At 42.5% G+C, this 19102-nt stretch overlaps 1 protein-coding gene across 1 annotated transcript; it reads right to left on the bottom strand.

Annotated features, from left to right (window-relative positions):
* Positions 1 to 9965: 9965 nt before the first annotated feature.
* LOC106548711 (trypsin-3-like) lies at positions 9966 to 17078 on the bottom strand. Its single transcript, XM_087728303.1, has 5 exons — positions 16789 to 17078; positions 15699 to 15879; positions 14045 to 14295; positions 12280 to 12416; positions 9966 to 10145 (listed from the first exon to the last, which is right to left on the bottom strand). The coding sequence occupies exons 1-5, from the start codon at positions 16913 to 16915 to the stop codon at positions 9966 to 9968; spliced, it is 876 nt and encodes a 291-aa protein (XP_087584429.1). The 5' UTR covers positions 16916 to 17078.
* Positions 17079 to 19102: the final 2024 nt, after the last annotated feature.

Genomic DNA, 19102 nt, shown 5'->3' with positions numbered 1-19102 from the left:
TAGTTAGTTTATCCATTTCGGCACAGTCCATAACCTTTCTTATTATTTCATTTCGCTTGGGATTAATTTGTTTTTCCATTTCTGGGCAAAGGCAATCCTTGCCGCCGTAATTATACGTAGTATTAAATACTGGATTTCTTTTTTGTATTTCACAGATATAATTCCTAATAAAAAAAACTTCAGGTTTCCATTCTATTTTAACCCCTGTTATTGCCTCCAGCCAGTTTTTGATCCTTTTCCAAAAATGTTTAGCCTCCTCACAGGTCCACCATAAATGGCGATATGTTCCGTGTATTGATTCGCATTTCCAGCATTATTATTTTTTTACTACCAGTTCAGGTAGCATCTCACTCCTGTAACAAGTTAATGTGTCCATGTACTTCTCTCTTAAGTTCACTGTTGAACTTGCATCTGTGAAGTATCTTTTTCTGAAGGACAAAGAAAAGGCACTACATTGACAAGGGGCAATGAGTGAAAGGGCAAAGAAAGATTTCTTACTTGTGGAAATGATGCTTACAGATAGTCCTCCAATTAATGACCAGTCAATAAATGACCCGTTCAAAGTTATGATGAACTTTCCCAGAGCGGTTTATGACCCGTTTTGGTGGCCACACGCCCTTTTTGTAATCATGTGATTGCATTTTGGACAACTGGCTCATCTTTACAACTCTTTGCAGCATCCCACTGTCACATAACCCATGGTTTGCCATTTTTATTTGGCGTTTACTTCCAGTTTCCAGCAAAATACACCCATTGGAGAAAATGGATTTGCCTAACAACCGTGGCATTCACTTAATGACGGTTAACGAAGTTAACTTCACATCCTGTCATGGGATGTCTCGAGTTAAAACTGGAATTCTGGGCTCAATTGTCGTAAGTTGAGAACTGTCTGTATAAAAACCAGCTTGTAGAGCAAATCATTTGAAACGCTGCTGCTGGGGAGACCAAGTACCAGAAGAGGGCATCCTGTACCCAGCAATGGAACCATTGGTTAATTCTAGTTCTGCCAATTAAAATGTCTGATTTTCACGTGGCTGAAAAACCTAAGCAGTTTGCAGTTTATTAGGATTTGTATGCCGCCCACTCTCAAGAGACTCAGGGCGGCTTACAAATAAAGGCAGGAAGGGGGAACATATAAAAATTAAAAAGAACAGACATTAAAATTTCACAACATTCATACAGCTTAGAATGGGGCTGGATAAATCAATAGCCCCAGGCCTGCCAGAACAGCCAGGTCTTAATCGCTTTTTGGAAGGCTGGAAGAGTAGTAAGGGTCCGGATCTCCACGGGGAGATCGTTCCATAGGGATGGAGCAGCTACAGAGAAGGCCCTGCCCCGGGGAATCGCCAGCTGACATTGACCAGCAGATGGAATCCGGAGGAAGCAATGCCACATGGGGTAAAATTGGCTTTCACCATATCCTGCATTCATCCTTATAAAAATCTTTTTCTTTTTGGGGGGGGAAACAACTTGTTGTCTTGTCCACTGCTGGGAGTGCAGGGTGGGATCATGAAACAATGGAGTCTTTTTTTAATAGGCTTTGGTAATATATGTGCCTTTTTAATATAAAAGGAAGTGATTATTGTTTCTAAACTTTCAGTTTAGAGGTTATAGTAGTATACAATGGTAGGATCCTGCTGGTTTAACAACCGGTTTGGCGATCACGTGTTGCGTGCATGCACTTTGCGCGCACCCATGCCTGACATGCGCTGCGCACGCGTGCAGTTTTACCAAAACGTACCTTCCATATTACTTCTTGGGGAGTAACACAGCTAAGGTGTGGCAATCCGTTCTGCCGGGCTAATCAGCTGAGAGGATATAGGTAAGTAAAGCTCAAGGGCGGGCAGGCCACTTGATCATTGGAGTGAATCTATTGTGTGCCAGGACCTTGGATCGAGCCGAAATAACTGAAGCGGAGACCGGAATAAAGAGGCTAACAAGTTTATTCCCTAACAGTACAAGCTTACAGTGAAGAAACCGGATTCAGACAGGAACGACAGCTGTTCGTTGGACAGCTCCCTTTTTATACCCGGAGCTGTCAAACAACCGGCAAATCAGCTGTCGAGTAACTCCCGCTTAAACACAACTTTATTGAGCATGCTCAGAACGTGACAGAACCGGTTCGCTCTCAGCTGATCGTCAGTGCTAACGGTTCGCCCAAACTGGTCCAAACCGGCTGAATCCCACCCCTGGTAGTATATGATGCCTCTGCTTTCACCACCAAATTTTGGAGGTTGTATAAATGTCTAGGAAAAGGGGCATAATGGAAGCTGTCGAAAGCTAATATTGAGAAGATGGATTGATTATATTCAAAATAAATATGGGACTAAGAAATTTCAGTTAGCTTTTGAATGAAGATACAAGGAATGTTACAATATATCTAAAGTTATCTTTACAAAAGTACAAGCGAAGGTATGATGCTAAAGTTAGTTTATTTTAGTGTATGATTGTTAAATGTTTATACCCTTTATTTGCTCTGGGAGGTTGGGGGACGGACGGTGGGAAGGGATGTGGGATTGGGGGGGAGGGAGGGAAGGGGAAAGGTATACAATTGTAAAACTTATTAAAACTTTTTAATAAAAAAAAGAAAGCTAATATTGAATTTCAGGGAGCATTTATTCTGACTTCAGCATCCCAATATGGTGACATCTTCCTATCGCGCCAGCAGGCTTGGTTGATGGAGTTTCTCTGCATGGTATCACGAATCCACTTGGCGAATTGGCAGATGTTTGTATAAACTCCTGGCTTCCCAGGTTGGGCACAGATTTGCATCCCCCAGGAAACGACCCCTTGGAGTTTATTGTTGCAAACTAGGGGTCCTCCAGAGTCGCCCTGCAGAGCAAAGAACAGAACGGTTCATTTGTTGCAGTGGTGGGTTTCAAAAATTGTTCGAACCTACTCTGTGGGTGTGGCCTCCTTTGTGGGAGTGGCTTGCCCATGTGACCGGATGGGAGTGGCTTGCCGCCCATGTGACCGGATATGAAGATGCTGACGACACTTGTCAGAACCACCTTAAATTACCTCACACACAGCACTGGCATGCATAAGAATATGATGTCAACTTGTTTTTTAAAAGGCATCTTTGGTTTGCGTTAAAACAACTTCAACACACGCAATGTTCTGATTGCACCACAAACGCAGTAGTCATCCTTACCTTTCCCAGAGGAACTGAGTTTTATAAATATGAGCATGATAGTGTAGAATAATCCTATCCAAGGACCAGTGGTGGGTTTCAAAAATTTTGGAACCTCTTCTGTAGGTGTGGCCTGCTTTCCGGGTCCACTGGTGGAACCTCTTCTAACCAGTTCGTAGATTTGATGAACCGGTTCTACCGAATAGGTGCGAACTGGTAGGAACCCACCTTTCATTTGTTGCATTAAAATGATTTCTATTCCCAACTTCACACCTCTGCGGAAACCTGGCCAAGACATGGAACAATACAATACTGGTAGGTGTACCATTCACATACATGCAGCATGGGAGTCTTGCAAGAAAGTCCTGGGAAATAAAACAATGGTAGAAAATCCATAAGTGAAAAGCTGTTAGAAAGAAGTTGATTAAGAAAGGAATTTAGAAATCCCCTTTGAAAAGGCCCCCCGTTAGTATGCAGCAGCTTAATCAGGCTAATAATTAAATACTGTAGTGAACGATTTACTAATAGTTAAATTGTAATTAAAGATTGCAAACTGACAGGTTCTGAAGCTCTGGATTCTGTGAAGCTTACTCTCAATTATGCACAGAATTGTAATCATGTCCTACATAGGTGATCTGTTTGTTTTAGACGTCTACATTTTTTGATTGGCAAAAAGAGCCTTGATAATGTCCGAGGCATCCACGTTTTTCATCAGAATGGTGTGACGTGCTAAAACAACACAACAGTGCAGAGATTGTCATCCCATCTCAAAATCTTTGCCGGATGCAAAAAAGTTAAAAAACATGCATACAAATTGTGCATTTGGAAGACTTTGCATACAAAAATGGAAATTATCATTTATAGTAAATATACTATATATTTATATAATAATTATTAAGTTCCTAAATTATTAGGGAAAAATAAAAAAGTGTAATACTTGATATATGCATGCACACGCACATGACCCTGTGATCCCTTGTTTCAGAGTGGGGTTGGGGCAAACTGAATGGCGCGGAGCATTAGAATGTAGAATGTAGAAATTTATTTGTATGCCGCCCTTTTCCCTGGGGGGACTCAGGGCGGCTCACAACCCAAAAGGGAGGGGGAGACAAACTTTTAACATATAAGACAATACATAATTAAAAACACAACATTCATACCATTCGGGCGGGTTACAGTCTTAGCCCCAGGCCTGACGGGATAGCCAGATTCTGAGGGCTGTGCGGAAGGTCTGGAGGGTGGTGAGGGTACGAATCTCCACGGGGAGATCGTTCCATAGGGTCGGAGCTACCACCGAGAAGGCTCTCCTCCACGTAGTTGCCAGTCGGCATTGACCGGCAGATGGAACTCGGAGGAGGCCTAATCAATGAGATCTAATAGGTCACGTGGAGGTAATTGGCAGTAGGCGGTCTCTCAAGTACGGTCTCTCAATTAACTGGCTGGATGCCCTTCCTGATGCCTATGCAAAGTTCACAGCAGATATTTTCTCTTTGCGCCCTGATGGAGAAACATCTGTCACTGCCTATCTGGTTAATTTGTAGTACATTGTAGTATGCGAATCCCAAAAGCAGGTTTAATTTAATAATCCAAGTTAAAAACATGGTGGGAGCACAAGTCTTGTTTCCTGGCAAATCTTGGGGAAAAGAGCTGTAGGTTTATTTCAGCACACATTGAGATCTTTACAATATTGAATCAGTCACAGATAGATAGATGATAAATTTATTGAACAAATTTGCATAACTGCCCATCTATCAAAAGAAGACAGATTACAGTAGATAGGGCCACACAGCTACATAATTAGGTGAAAACAAATTGATCTGACGAACATTTGAACCTGGCTACCTAAGCATCATGATGAGCCTATGGTCTTCCAATATCACGGTGTTGTGGCCAGCCAGCGGCCAGTGGAGCTGGCAGAAGATTCGGACACTGAGGAGAACAGTCCTGGAGTCTGGGGAAGGCTCTGATGAGGGCTCTGCATCGGAGGCAGAGAGGGGGACAGAGCCGTATGCCAGTTATCAGCTGCCTTCAGAGTCAGACATCAGTGAGGCAGACGAACAGCTGGAGCCTGTTCCCAGTGTGCACATGTGCAGAGTTCCCAGACAAAGGGAACAGCTAAAGAACAGAGGTCGACTTGGGAGTAAGGCCACAGGTGGATGATGAATGGCCCCTCCCAGAGGAAATAAAAGAGGAGCAAAAGGGGAGTGGAGTTTGTAGGAGATAATTAGTTCGCTTAATTGGTTAGTGACTCTCCGAAACTCCTTGCCAAGTTTTGCAGATATCAGCCTGTCAGCTCTCCAAGCCTGATAAGGTCTGTGACTGTAAATCCTCCCTCAAAAGACTTTGCTGGATGTGAATGAGAAGAATTCACAGTCAATTAATAAAAGGGAATTTTCTCGGGACAAGGAGTTTGCTTCATGTTCTTGGGAAGCCTCGGTCAGAACACATGGCCCCATCTCCAACCTGGAATTCACTGCCATGACAGCTGCTTCCATTTGATTAATGGTATGGCCAGACTTCTAACAAATCTCACAGTGTAATTCAGAAGACCAAGACCAAGATGGAGGAGGAGGGAGGGGAAGGAGAAGGACCCTACTTGTCCATGCTTCATATTCTGCTTCCTGGTGTTAAAATGTTAATATCTTAGACATCAGATTACAAATAAACATACTGTAGATATTATGGAAGCATATCGATGCTGACCTATTCCTGTTTCCATTGTTCACTTCTTTATTATTTCCAGGTTTCCTTTCCTTACCTGTAAGTATCAGTAGAAGTAGAAATAACTTGAAAAGCCACACATCCCTGCAGAGAATAGGTGTCATCTGGCTGGGTCTTCCCATTTGCCAGTGGTGCTATTATTAGATGAAGAGCAATTTATTTCCACAGAATTTACCATCCTTAAATCTCCCCTGGCCCCACCTTCCTTGCCTTTGTCTGGAACCAGAAGGATCCAGTTGTGTGACTCCTCTTTCCTCCCACACAACCTGTGTCCTATCAATCAATCCCTTGAGACATACCTGGCCCTAGAAAGGAAAACGAAGCAAATCCTGTAGAGAGGTCTTGATCCAGTGGTGAAATTCAATTTTTTTTACTACCGGTTCTGTGGGCATGGCTTGATGGGCATGCCAGGGGAAGATACTGCACAATCCTCATGCTCTCCCCACTCCTGGGGGAAGACTATTGCAAAATCTCCATTCCCACCCCACTCTGGGGCCAGCCAGAGGTGGTATTTGCCAGTTCTCCAAACTACTCAAAATTTCCGCTACTGGTTCTCCAGAACTGGTCAGAACCTGCTAAACGTCATCCCTGTCTTGATCTTACTCTTTGGCAGAAGAACCTTCAGTAGAGATCGAGAAGAAAGCAATTGCCTTGTTTGCTTGAGACAACCTCCTGAGCATCTTCTGCTTTATCTGAAGAAAAATAAGGATGGACAGGGACAATACAGGCTGGTCTATAACTTTATTAAGTGGGGTTGCTTGCACGTTTAATCTGATTTTATTACGTTGCATTTGGGGTTATAGTTTTCAATGCACCAAGTTTTGCAGGAGACATTGAAAATGGTTTGTGTAAGAGTTACGTTGCATAAGTTGGATGTGGTAAGCTTAAATATCAACAGTTTCTTCATTATTCTTGCATAACTTTGTCCTTTTTGTTTTAACAATGACAGTTTTCTTTGGTGCAAGGTACGGCCATTTCTTAGACAGAATTTTATTCACTTTGTAAAAGAAATTCCTTGTGTAGGAAGTGACATCTATCAATATGTCGAAAAATTCACTGCAGAGTCATCTTAATGGTGCTTCTGTTCCCGATTCTTTATCATGCTGGTTTAAAGATTTCTAGTTTACTGTTTCAGTTCTTGTTGATTGCCTTCTATTGATTGTTGGCATGCCAAACGCCTTTATCCAACTGCAGTCATGACTTTCTCTGTTCCTACTGAGGATTTACTCAACGACCACAGCTATAGGGCTGTAAAATCAGGCATGACCCAGTTAACAACTGCGTTTCTTAAGAATGGAAATTCTGGTCCCCGTTGTGTTCGTAAGTCAAGGACCACTTGTGCAGAATTCGTTCCTGTATGTACGTGACAATTACAACCTCATGATGACCAAATACAATCGCCACCTAAAGATCAACATTTTTGATTCTATGATTACTGGTAGAAGATTACATAAAAGAGAACTATTTAGATGAGGTGGAATCTATTTTTTCTGTTGTACATCAGCTAATTGCAAGAAGTTACTTCATCAACACATAGCTCAAGGCCCCCTTACATGAAGTTGTCTATGGAGAGTCTCAGTCACCCAAGTCATGGTTGTCCCAAAGGTGCTATTTTCTTTGAAAAGTTTCGCTTCTCATCCAAGAAGCATCTTCAGTTCTTCAGTAGAATTTTAAAAGTTTCTTAAATTCTTAGCATCTTAGATGAGAAACGAAACATTTTGAAAGAAAGAAAGAAAAACAAGAAAGTCCAGTTGACTTTTGGAAAAAGCACCTTTGGGACTTAGATGTTATCTTCACAACAATGACATTGTGAGGTAGGCTTAGCTGAGTGAAGGCAGTTGGACCAAAGTTGTCTAATGAATTCCATGACTGTAAGTAGACTTGAACTTGGGGTCCCTGTTACTTCTATGGAATTTCAGAAGAGAACTTGCCCTCACTAGCTTGAATATCAGAAAGAAGAAATGCAACTGAGTGGTGTATATGTGATCTTAAATATATAATTACATTATTTTACAGAGAATGAATATTTCCTGCATGTAAAAATACAATACAATACAAATACAATAGCAGAGTTGGAAGGGATCTTGGGGGTTTTCTAGTCCAACCCCCTGCCTAGGCAGGAAACACTATACCGTTTCAGACAAATGGCTACCCAACATCTTCTTAAAGACTTCCAGTGTTGGGGCATTCACAACTTCTGGAGGCAACTTCTGTTCCACTGATTAATTGTTCTAACTGTCAGGAAATTTCTCCTCAGTTCTAAGTTGCTTCTCTCCTTGATTAGTTTAATCAGCAGAGCATCAATCAGCAGAGCATCAATCACATACCCATTACCCCCATTTGATTTTCTTGATCCTTACCCCCCATGCCACAAACACCCCACTTCCCTGTTCATTGGCCACGCCAGTGAGACTTTTAAATGCAACATATTTATTCCTTCCAGTTTGGTCTTATGGAACCCCATGACCAGGATTTCTAACCCTTGGCATTTTTAAAATAGGTGGACTTCAAGTCCCAGAATTCCACAACTGTCTGCTAAATTCTAGCAATTGAAGTCCACCTATCTCAGGAGTCGGCAACCTTAAATGCTCAAAGGGCCATTTGGACCCATTTCCCACAGAAAAGAAAACACTGGGAGCCACAAAACCCTTCCTGTGCCCGACTATTTCCTGAGCGGCCAAAAAACTAGCGTATGTAGTTGAATTGAACATTCTGTTTCCTTCTGAAACTTTTCTTTTCTTGGCTTTATCCATGGTTGACTTACTGGGAGTCGAAAAGCTCAATAAATCACGTGTGGACAGATGTCACACATTGGCGGTTGTGATGCATATTTTGAGTGACAGGGAGCCACAGCAGAGGGATGAAAGAGCCACATGCAGCTCCAGAGCCTCAGATTGCTGACCACTGGCCTATCTTAAAGTTGCCATGGTTGAGAAAACTTGCCCATAACGATTGAATTGGACATGTCAAATTCTGGGATGTGTGCATCTGATAGTTGGATGATAATCTCTGTTCCTCCTCATTCTGTTTTTAGGAATCCAAATGAAGGTTAGTAACCATGGTAGACGTGTTATGATGTATCAATCATACTTCATTCCAATGGGACACTTGATGCAGCACAGAGATGGCTCTTGAAGGTTATTATCACTCTGATTTATTACACCCTGATCAGGTCACTGAATCCGCTCCAGTTTAAGCATTGTTTTGGTTTTGAGTCACTTAGAGGAGCTTCTAATGGGCAGGGTGGATATGAAAGAATATGCACCCCTTCCTGATGGCATAATCCTTGACTATTGTGGATAAGGGTGGCGCTGGAGGATACATTCACAGACACGATCCTCCTGTAGATGCAGAAATCGGGGTTCATAGCTGATGAGCGGATGCAATGTCGCAAGCCAGCAAGGTGTTGAAAGGCTTGCTTTGAGATTCTGTAATGACAGGGTAACAAATGCTACAGCTCTCCGAACTAAGCTAGCTCCGTCCAGCAGAGGAATTGAGAGTGCAGAGTTCTGCCTGCAGGTAAAAGGAGTTGTATCCTTACAAGCGTAGCGCCAGCACTGTAGGGGATGTGTTACACAGAGATATACCACCTTCATCAACGTCAAACTAATAAAATCTCTACCTACTGAATCTACATATATAAAAATGGCTTTGTGTGTGTGTGTGTTCCAGCATAACTTTGGAACACCTCGAGCAATTTCAACCAAACTACGTACACAGATGACTTACTCTCTGGAAATAAATACTGTCCTGGGTAAGACATCCCTAACACCCCTAACACCCCTCGGTGCTATGAATGGTCACTAAACAAATGATTGCAAGCTGAGGTCTATCTGTACAAGACAAAATTGTTCTCATCTCTTTTCACAATACAGAACGACAGGGTTGGGGGCCCAAGAAAGAAATGGATAGCATAACAAATTTGCATTAAATCAACTGAATAACTTGACCCAGCTATACAGAGCCCTTGGCCAGATACCATGATATATAAAACGTCCCTCGTAGTTGCAGACTCTAACCCTAAACCCATCCAGGAAATGTGGGGAGATAAAATGTAATGCTAGGTAGCCAATTCATTTCCAAGGTCTTCTCAGAAATGGTGGTCTTCCTTCTATTCAAATCCTTCATAGAGCGAGCGTATCCACTTCTTGATTGTGTTCTGAATCCATGGCACAATGCAGCAGACTTTGGCATAGACCCCTGGGTTCCCTTTTTGAGCACACACATACTTCCCCCAAGAAACCACACCTTCAAGTAGCCCACTGCAGATGAGTGGGCCCCCAGAGTCACCCTACAAGGGGGGGAAAAGCAGAAATTGTCACTTAACACTCCCATATTGATCCTATCCTAGTTTAACTTTAAGAAAAAGAACTAGCATATTTTTTGGAGTATAAGACACTCCGAAGTATAAGACTCACCTAGCTTTTGGGGAGGAAAACAAGAAAAAAACTGCCTCTGCCTTTTAGCAATTTGCCTCCTTGCAGCAAACAGTCTGTTTCAGTTTCAGTTTTGCCTGATTAGCACAGGGAAAAACAAAATCTGCCTCTGCCTCCCAGCAATTTGTCTCCTTGCAGCAAACAGCATGTTTCAGTTTCAGTTTCAGCACAACCTGATTAGCACAAGCGGCTGATTGTCGGTTGGATTGACCTCTGGATGATCAGCTGTTTCAGGCTGCAGAGATTGCCATGGCCTGTTGCAATCTCCATGCGCCCTGTTTTCAGCCTCTGTGCACCCCATTTTAGGTCTCTGCACACCTCGTTTTCCACCTGTTCTGGGCAGAGGGGATCGGAATGGGTGGAAAACAGGGTGCGCAGAGTCCGAAAAGAGGGGGCGTGGAAGCGGCAATAGGCAATGGCAATCCCTGCAGCCTGAAATAGCTGATGGTCAGGAGACCGATCCAACCGACAATCAGCCGCTTGTGCTAATCAAGCTGTGCTGAAGCTGAAACTGAAACAGGCTGTTTGCTGTTTGCTGCAAGGAGGCAAATTGCTGGCGGCAAAGGCCAAAGTGTGGGGGCTAGTGGGTGGGCGGGACTACATTCAGTGTATAAGACACACCCAAATTTTCACCCTCTTTTAGGGTGGGGGGAAAGTGCATCTTATACTCCAAAAAATGCGGTAATTCATTTTTATCTTATCATGCCAGCCCAACCACTAACTGCAGACCCCAGCATCAGCACATTTGCCCACCCTTGGCAGAGTGAAATACATGCCACTAGACATTATGGAACCGTATATAGGTAGTCCTTGACTTACAGCCATTCATTTGGTGACTCTTCAAAGTTACAGCTGCACTGAAAAAAGTGATTTACTACCAGCACTTACAATGATCAAAAACTGAGTGCTTGGCAACCGGCATGTATTTATGACAGTTGCAGCATTCTGGAGTTACCGAAAGGGATCATCATTTGTGACCTTCCCGGCTGGCTTTCAACAAGCAAAGACAATGGATGAAGCCAGATTTGCATTAAGAATGGCACGATTCACTTGACAAGTACAACGATTTGCTTAAAACCGTGGCCAAAAAGGCACTGCTGACTTAACTGCCTGGCTTAGCGAAGGAGATTCTAATCCCGATTATGGTCATACGTCAAGGACTAGCTGTACACGTCTCTAGTCATTACAATTATAACTGTCACATAAAGTGTTTTTTATCAGGGCAATCTGGTTCACCCAAATGTGGGATGGAGCATACTGCTTCGCCTTTCAGCCCCAATCTAGGACTCCTTGCAAGCAATCGCTTTTGCGACAAACTACTTTTGTGTTGAATGTCAATTTGACCCTTTATGTCTTTGTCGATAAAATAAAAATATATAAAAATATACCGTATTTTTCAGAATATAAGACACACCAATATTTTAAAGAAGTAAATTTTAAAAAAAGTTTTTGCATTCTGCAGACCTCCCCAAAATGGTCCGTTTTTCACGAAAACAGGCCCAGGTTTTTTTTTTTCAAAAAAGGGCATGAATAGTCTTTAGGAGGCTTGTAGAGTGCTCCTGGGGGGTGGGCCCCCTCAAAAACGAGCAAAAAATGGCCTGTTTTTCATGAAAACAGGCTCATTTTTGTCAAAAAAAGAGAGGGGGGCATGCATAGCCTTTAGGAGGATTATAGAGTGCTCCTGGGGGCTGGGGGGAGGGAAACAAAATTGAGCAAAAAAGGGCCCGTTTTTCGCTTACTTCTGCCCTCCCCAGCCCCCAGGAGCACTCTGTAAGCCTCCTAAAGGCTATACATGGCCATTTTGGGGAAGGGGCGGGGTTTCAGGAGGCAAAAAATGCTGTATTCAGTGTATAAGGTGCATCCAGATTTTCAGCCTCTTTTTTGAGGGGGAAAAGGTGCCTCTTATACTCCAAAAAATACGGTAACTCTCACATGTTCTTAAAAGCCTGTACACCACAGGGCTGAAACTGCCACCAGCTTTCACCTTACCTGGCAAGAGTCAATGCCTCCTTGAGGTACTCCGGCGCACAACATGTGTGAAGTGATCTTACCAGAATACGCTTTATTGCACTGATTGGACGGAACAATGCTGACATTTCCACATTGCATCTTGGCCGGAAGTTTGTCTGCAAGACATACCAATTGGACAATAGTAACAAAAACCAAAAGAAAGTAAGTGGTGCATGAACATCAGGCATATCTGTGGCTTTTTAGATGTTCCTGGAGAGACATTCATTCAAATTCCACCTTTGGTCCTTCTAATTGGGACAGATTGCCAGATTTCAACCAACAAGCAGAACTTGAGCCAATTATAGTATGTTATAAGAAACCAACCAAGAATGTCTGAACAGACATCAGAAATTTGATCACATTGACTGGGAATTATGGGAGGCAGAACCATAACAGTTCTGGAGAACATGAAGTTGGAGAATGTTGACTGAATTGTCTAATGGTTTGGTTGAGCCAGTTCTTAGGTTTCCATTCATATACAGACTGGAAACTAAAGATTGAGACTTCAAAATTGAATTTATACCTTGTCTTCTCACATATGGCTCCAATGTTGCACTTCTACTTCAAGTTACACCAGACCCTTGAGTGTTTCTAGTTTTTATGAATTATACTCAAAAGGCCTTCTAAAACCAATCCAAACCCCAAGCCTAATCCTAGCTCTAACCTTAACTCTAACCCACAACCCCATCCCTAACCCCTTATCTTAACCCTACCTAGGTTTCTCCTTTCTTTTAAGCTCATCCTTTTTAGAAGTACACAGGCCATTTCACAAATGTCTATCTCAGCACATCATTCATAGATAGATGATAGATTGATTGATTGATTGATTGATTGATTGATAGATAGATATAGATATAGATATAGATATAGATATAGATATAGATATAGATATAGATATAGATATAGATATAGATATAGATATAGATATAGATATAGATATAGATATAGATATAGATATAGATATAGATATAGATAGACATCAGCTAGCCATACAAATATTGGGTTTCTGTCGTGATGGACTCTTGTGACGAGCCGATGGGCAGATAATGGAAGCTGTTAGCTTCCTCCCATAATTGGGGCTTACCAGGGGTTGTGACACTAAATATATAAATAGATAGATAGATAGATAGATAGATAGATAGATAGATAGATAGATAGATAGAGATAGAGATGATAGAGATGATAGAGATAGAGATAGAGATAGAGATAGAGATAGATAGATAGATAGATAGAGATAGATAGAGATAGAGAGATAGAGATAGAGAGATAGAGATAGAGATAGAGATAGAGATAGAGATAGAGATAGAGATAGAGATAGAGATAGAGATAGAAATATATAGAAAATACTGGAGATATATATAAGACACCCCTAACATCCCTCGGGGTATGTGTTCTGTCAAGATACAGCCTGTCGTGCCTTAAAATGGCTTATACTGCACTGCAGTAAGATGGTTTCTACTGTACAGCGCAGTGGAGTTGCCATGGTAATGGCTTCACAGTATTCCACACGGGAGCTCCCTCTGGTAAGGGGGAAAATCTGATATTAGAAATTACATTTGTTCCAAACATTTTTCCCCTATAAATAAATACCCGGGCAATGCCGAGTGATCAGCTAGTAGTACAATAAGGCAAACAGAATTTAGCAGTGGGACGTTAAACAGCAGTAAGAAATTGCCATGGCCATATTTGCATGAATGATGACAAAAGGAAAACAACAATTGCCCATCCCTTTTTGCCCCCTTACTTTGAGGTGATTTGATCGTGCCCCAGCCTGAAACAGTACATCGTTTCCCATCATTTGGGCAACTGGTAGGCAGCCGCGTGACATTAACTGCTTTGGTTATTTTTACACAGGGTTTAAGCCGAACAAGCATGTAATCCTTGTCCATTTTCTTCTTATTGTAACCTGGGTGTGGGATAGCTTCAGCGATATCCACGCACTGCTCCGTGGGTTCAACCTTTTTCAGATTATGCTTTCCTAAACACACTTTCACCCTGTACGAAACGAAACAGAATAGAACGGGTCACAAGAAAATCATGAACGAGGCTGAGTAACACCACCCTGTAGAAACTAGAAATTATTACTTATTAGGTTTTTATCCTCTCTTTATTACTTTATGGGTAACTTAAGATAGTGAGCATACATAATACTCCTTCCTCCTACGTATTTTCCCCACAACAACAATTTTGGAGGTGAGTTGGGTGGAGAAAGATTGACTGGCTTGAATTCATCCAGTCTGCTTTCAGGCCTAAGATGGAACTGGAACTCCACGTCTCCTGTTTCTAGTTTCTAGGCCAGCACCTTAACTACTACATCAAATTGGCTCTGGTGGATTATAGAAATAGCACTTAGATTTATATACCACTTCACAGTGCTTTCCAGCTCTCTCTAAGCGGTTTATAGAATCATCCTATTGCCCCCAAGAATCTGGATCCTCATTTTGCCCACCTCGGAAGGATGGAAGGCTGAGTCAACCTTGAGCCTGGTGTCTCATCAGTCACATTCCCCTGCTCTCGAGTTGCCACCTGGTCAGGATCAAACTGCCAAATTGCAGGCAGCCGGCAGACAGCAGAAGTAGCCTGCAGTACTGCACTCTAACCACTGCGCCACCGCGGCTCTTATTGTACTGATATTTTAGGCTGAATAGATCATAACAGACAGCAGACAGTTCTTAAAATGCTTATATTGAGCCTCTTCATTTGGGGTTGATTGTGAAATCTTGGGGGTGGAGGGATCGACGTGGACTTTGGGGGCTGCTTCTTGTTGTGCTCCCTGGGAAAGAGCAAGATCCTTGTTCCTTTTCTTAACGTTTGTCTTGCCTGGTAGCAGAGTCTGCTTGTTTTTGCACTGCACTTGCCTGGTTCACACAACAAAACCATCCATGGGTGATATGATGAGAGTTCCTTTGTTTTTCACAACAAAACCATCCATGGGTGATATGATGAGAGTTTCTTTGTTTTTCAGTCTCAGTGTCAGGCATAAACAATGTGAAGAGTTTAATTAGCTACTTCATTGCCCAATGCCTATTTCACAGGAATCTTCCCAGACTGGCAGTTTGCACCTGGGCCAGACTAGACAAGGTCCAATGGCATTCAATTGGGCCAGGCCTCTTATGCCCATGTAAGGATTACAGACTAATTTCCCACTTGACTCCTCCTTCAGCTCGGCCATTCTATTGTCACCTTGATGCTGATTTGGACTAAGAAAGCAGGACTGTCTGTCTCATGATTTCCCATCTAGCTTCCACGCTCAAGAGAGAACGTCACCCCCTGGGTCTCCCCATCCTCAGCACCTTAACCACTATATCAACTAGCTCACAAGGCAAGGCTCTTACCCTATGATAAATATGCTTACCATTCCTCCCTGCTGCTTCATGATAATTTCTTTTTGGGCTTACCTTTGTTTGGATCTACAATGGGCTGCTGTCAGCACCCAACACGGGTGCACCAAGCTTCCTCCACAATAAATCCTCCAGTTGCCTTTACCTCCAGTTACAATGGCTGCCTGGAAGGGACGGGAATTTGATGTGCAATCATATCCGCCTATGATTCGGTCACCATTACTTTCCTGTGCCAAGACTTGAGATAAAAGCACACCAAAAGAAAAGATGGTCATCGGAGCATCATTTGCAAGAACCTAGCCCACTGCTTGGATATCTCCACTTGATATTTTCTAAAGCCAACCTGAGCATGAAGTCCCTCTACATTCCATTGCATTGTTTGCAATTGTTCTTCTAAGAGGTCTTAGAAGGACTTCGTCCAGCAGGTTTCAAGTTTCAGGTTTCGTTTTATTTATATGCCTCCCTATTCCCAGCGGGATTCAGGGCGGCTCACAAACCCAAGAGGGGAAGGGAAACACAAGAACTACAAATACAGCATTTAAAATAACCAACAGACACACAATCGAGAGGGGAAGGGAACTCATCAACCCCAGGCCTGCCGACACAGCCAGGTTTTAACAGCTTTTCGGAAGGCCTGGAGAGAGGTGAGGGTCCGAATCTCGGCGGGGAGTTCGTTCCAAAGGGCCGGCGCTGCCACAGAGAAGGCCCTCCCCCGGGTAGCAGCCAGATGGCATTGGCTGGTAGATGGAACCTGGAGGAGGCCAAACCTGTGTGATCTAATGGGTCTTTGGGAGGTAATTGGCAGCAGGCGGTCTCTCAAGTACCCAGGTCCAATACCATGAAGGGCTTTATAAGTGACGACTAGCACCTTAAAGTGTATCCGGAGACCAATCGGTAACCAGTGCAGCTCGCGGAGGATAGGTGTAACGTGGGTGTACCGAGGTGCACCCACAATCGCTCGCGCGGCTGCATTCTGGACGAGCTGAAGTCTCCGAATGCTCTTCAAGGGCTGCCCCATGTAGAGCGCAAAACTGGAATATTGCACTATGTCTCCTCCTCCACTACTTACCTCCTGGTATTGATAGCAAAGATCCGAATAAAGCTTACCAATAAGAAAAGGTTGGTTACCTGGAGTTAATTTCCTTACCTGTTGAGCTCACCAGAAGTAACCCCCAAAATAATTGTTTCATCCTAGGTTTTGTGAGGTCAACTGGAACCCAAAAGTCTTGGGACAATTGGCTGCAGGGCAAGAGATCTGCAAAGAACAAATGCATGGATATCTACCAGATGAAATCACGGTTACTGGCCTCCTCTGTGGCAGTAATGAGGCCAACCAACATTAACCTCGGTAACTGTGTATGTAAACAGTTCTCCTGTAATTATTATCCATAATGCATTATCATTAATTTTGTCCTGCTGTGAAACGTTGGCAATCACTTCCTGTGGGTGAGACATAGATAGATTTAATCGGGCAGGGAAGGTTGGAAATTTTACTCCAATTATTTATTTGTTTATTTAAATTATTTATATGGCCACCTCTCTCACAGCAGTGACAGTGAATTCTCATTGTCTGTGGTCATAATAAAATAATAGAAATGATGAGAAAATGAAGGAGGAGGCTGATTTATATTTTGATTCTTAGTTGCTTTTGAACATGAGACACATAAAAGAAAGCATATCAATAGTACAACATTTAGCATTCAAAGCAGGGGTTAAATTCAGCAGGTTCTGGAGAACAGGTAGCGGAAATTTTGAGTAGTTCAGAGAACCGGCAAATACCACCTCTGGCTGACCTCAGAGTGTGGTGGGAATGGAGATTTTGCCATATCCTTCCCCTGGAGTGGGGAGAGAATGGAGATTTTGTAGTATCCTTCCCCTGCCATGCCCACCAAGTCATGCCCACAGAACTGGTAGTAAATGTTTTTGAATTTCACCACTAATTCAAAGTGTTGTATGACAGACGCATTATGGGATTAGTGCTAGAACAATGTTCCATAAATTGGAAGGGGTAAAATGTAGTTAACCTACCACTGTGTTTTAGCTGTTTCTCTTTCCAACTTTTCTTTTGAGACACGTTATTACTGGAACCAAATCATCTCAGATGAACAGGAATCAGGGGTGGGTTCCTGCCAGTTCTAACCTCTTCTATAGAAGAGGTTCCACAAATCTACCGTGACATTTAGAACCGGTTACAGCTCCCTCCCCCCGCCCGTCCGCACATCATCAAGATGAAGAGCGAAGGGAGGAATTCTGGGAGTTGAAGTCCACAAATTTTAAAACTGTCAAGTTTGAACACCCCTGGGTTTTTTTTCTAAAGGGTTAGGGGTGCAAGGGTTTTGTAACTTGACAGCTTTAAGACTTGCTTGCTTCAAATGCCAGAGTTTCTGAGCCAACATTTTGGTTACTAAGCAAGAGTGTTGTTAAGTGAGTTTCACCACATTGCACAAGTTGGCCACGCCCACCCAATCACATGGCCGGCAAGCCACTCCCACCCAGTCACATGGCCGGCAAGCCACTCCCACAAAGCAGGCCACACCTACAGAAGAGATTCTAAAAAAATTTGAAACACACAACTGGCGGGAATAAAAATTGATTAAATAAATAGGTATGTGAAAATCTGAGTACTAACTAAAACAAATTTCATTTTCAACAAAATATAAATAATTTTTTCCTATTGGAAGAGAAAACCCTATTGAAAGATGCATAATAATTTTTTTAACATTTCAATATTTGGCATGTTGAATTTTGTATTCTTGCACAGTGCTATACTTCTCTGATATATATTTAATTAATATAGAGGGAAGGAAAAAGATGAACCCAGACAACTGAATGTTTGGCTATTGTATCTATTAATCTCAACACTTCCCCACATTTTTCGACTGAACAAATTATATATGTGTGTGCGTGTGTGTGTGTGTGTGTGGTTTCTCATTCATCTCTACCTCCAACCTTTAGATGCAATTTGATAGGGGGTAAAAGATCACTTATATTTGAGAGAGGATTCCTGTATCAAAGCAGAAAAAAGTCCTTACACATTTAAGTTCTCTTATAATTATTATCCATAATGCATAATGCACAGTTGACAAGAAACCCTGTTCCAATGAGAGAGAGAGAGACAGAGACACACAGAGAGAGACAGAGAGAGAGAGGAGTTTTTGCACATAAAGAATTCAATAACCAGTCATAAATAATCCCAATAAAAATTCTAGGCAGTCCCTTTATTGCTGGTCTGAGCAAAGGATTAGACTCAATTACCTAAATAACTCTTTCCAGTAATAGGATTCCACACGGCCTTCTTCCACTTTAGACAATGGGTTTATAGCTTCCTTTTCAGCCACTTAAGTAAGACATACATTTCAACTGGTGTTTGTACACCCAGTTAAAATATATCTTTGCAAACTACTCTGCATGATATCCAGAGCCAAAAGTATAGTGGACTGGATGAGGCCCAAATCTCAAAG

This window comes from Thamnophis sirtalis, unplaced genomic scaffold, assembly GCF_051295495.1.
Source record: "Thamnophis sirtalis isolate CommonGarterSnake01/CBP01778 unplaced genomic scaffold, rThaSir2_p1.2 scaffold_13, whole genome shotgun sequence".
NCBI lineage: Eukaryota > Metazoa > Chordata > Lepidosauria > Squamata > Natricidae > Thamnophis > Thamnophis sirtalis.
The sequence above is the reverse complement of the archived record's forward strand: the minus strand, read 5'-3'. Positions and strand labels throughout refer to the sequence as shown.

Coding starts and splice junctions, on each gene's coding strand:
- LOC106548711 (XM_087728303.1), bottom strand. CDS start 16,915: ATGCATTTGTTCTTTGCAGATCTCTTGCCCTGCAGCCAATTGTCCCAA. Junction 12,417..14,044: donor CACGATCAAATCACCTCAAA/GTAAGGGGGCAA, acceptor TATGTCTTGCAG/ACAAACTTCCGGCCAAGATG. Junction 10,146..12,279: donor GAGGCATTGACTCTTGCCAG/GTAAGGTGAAAG, acceptor CCCCCCTTGTAG/GGTGACTCTGGGGGCCCACT.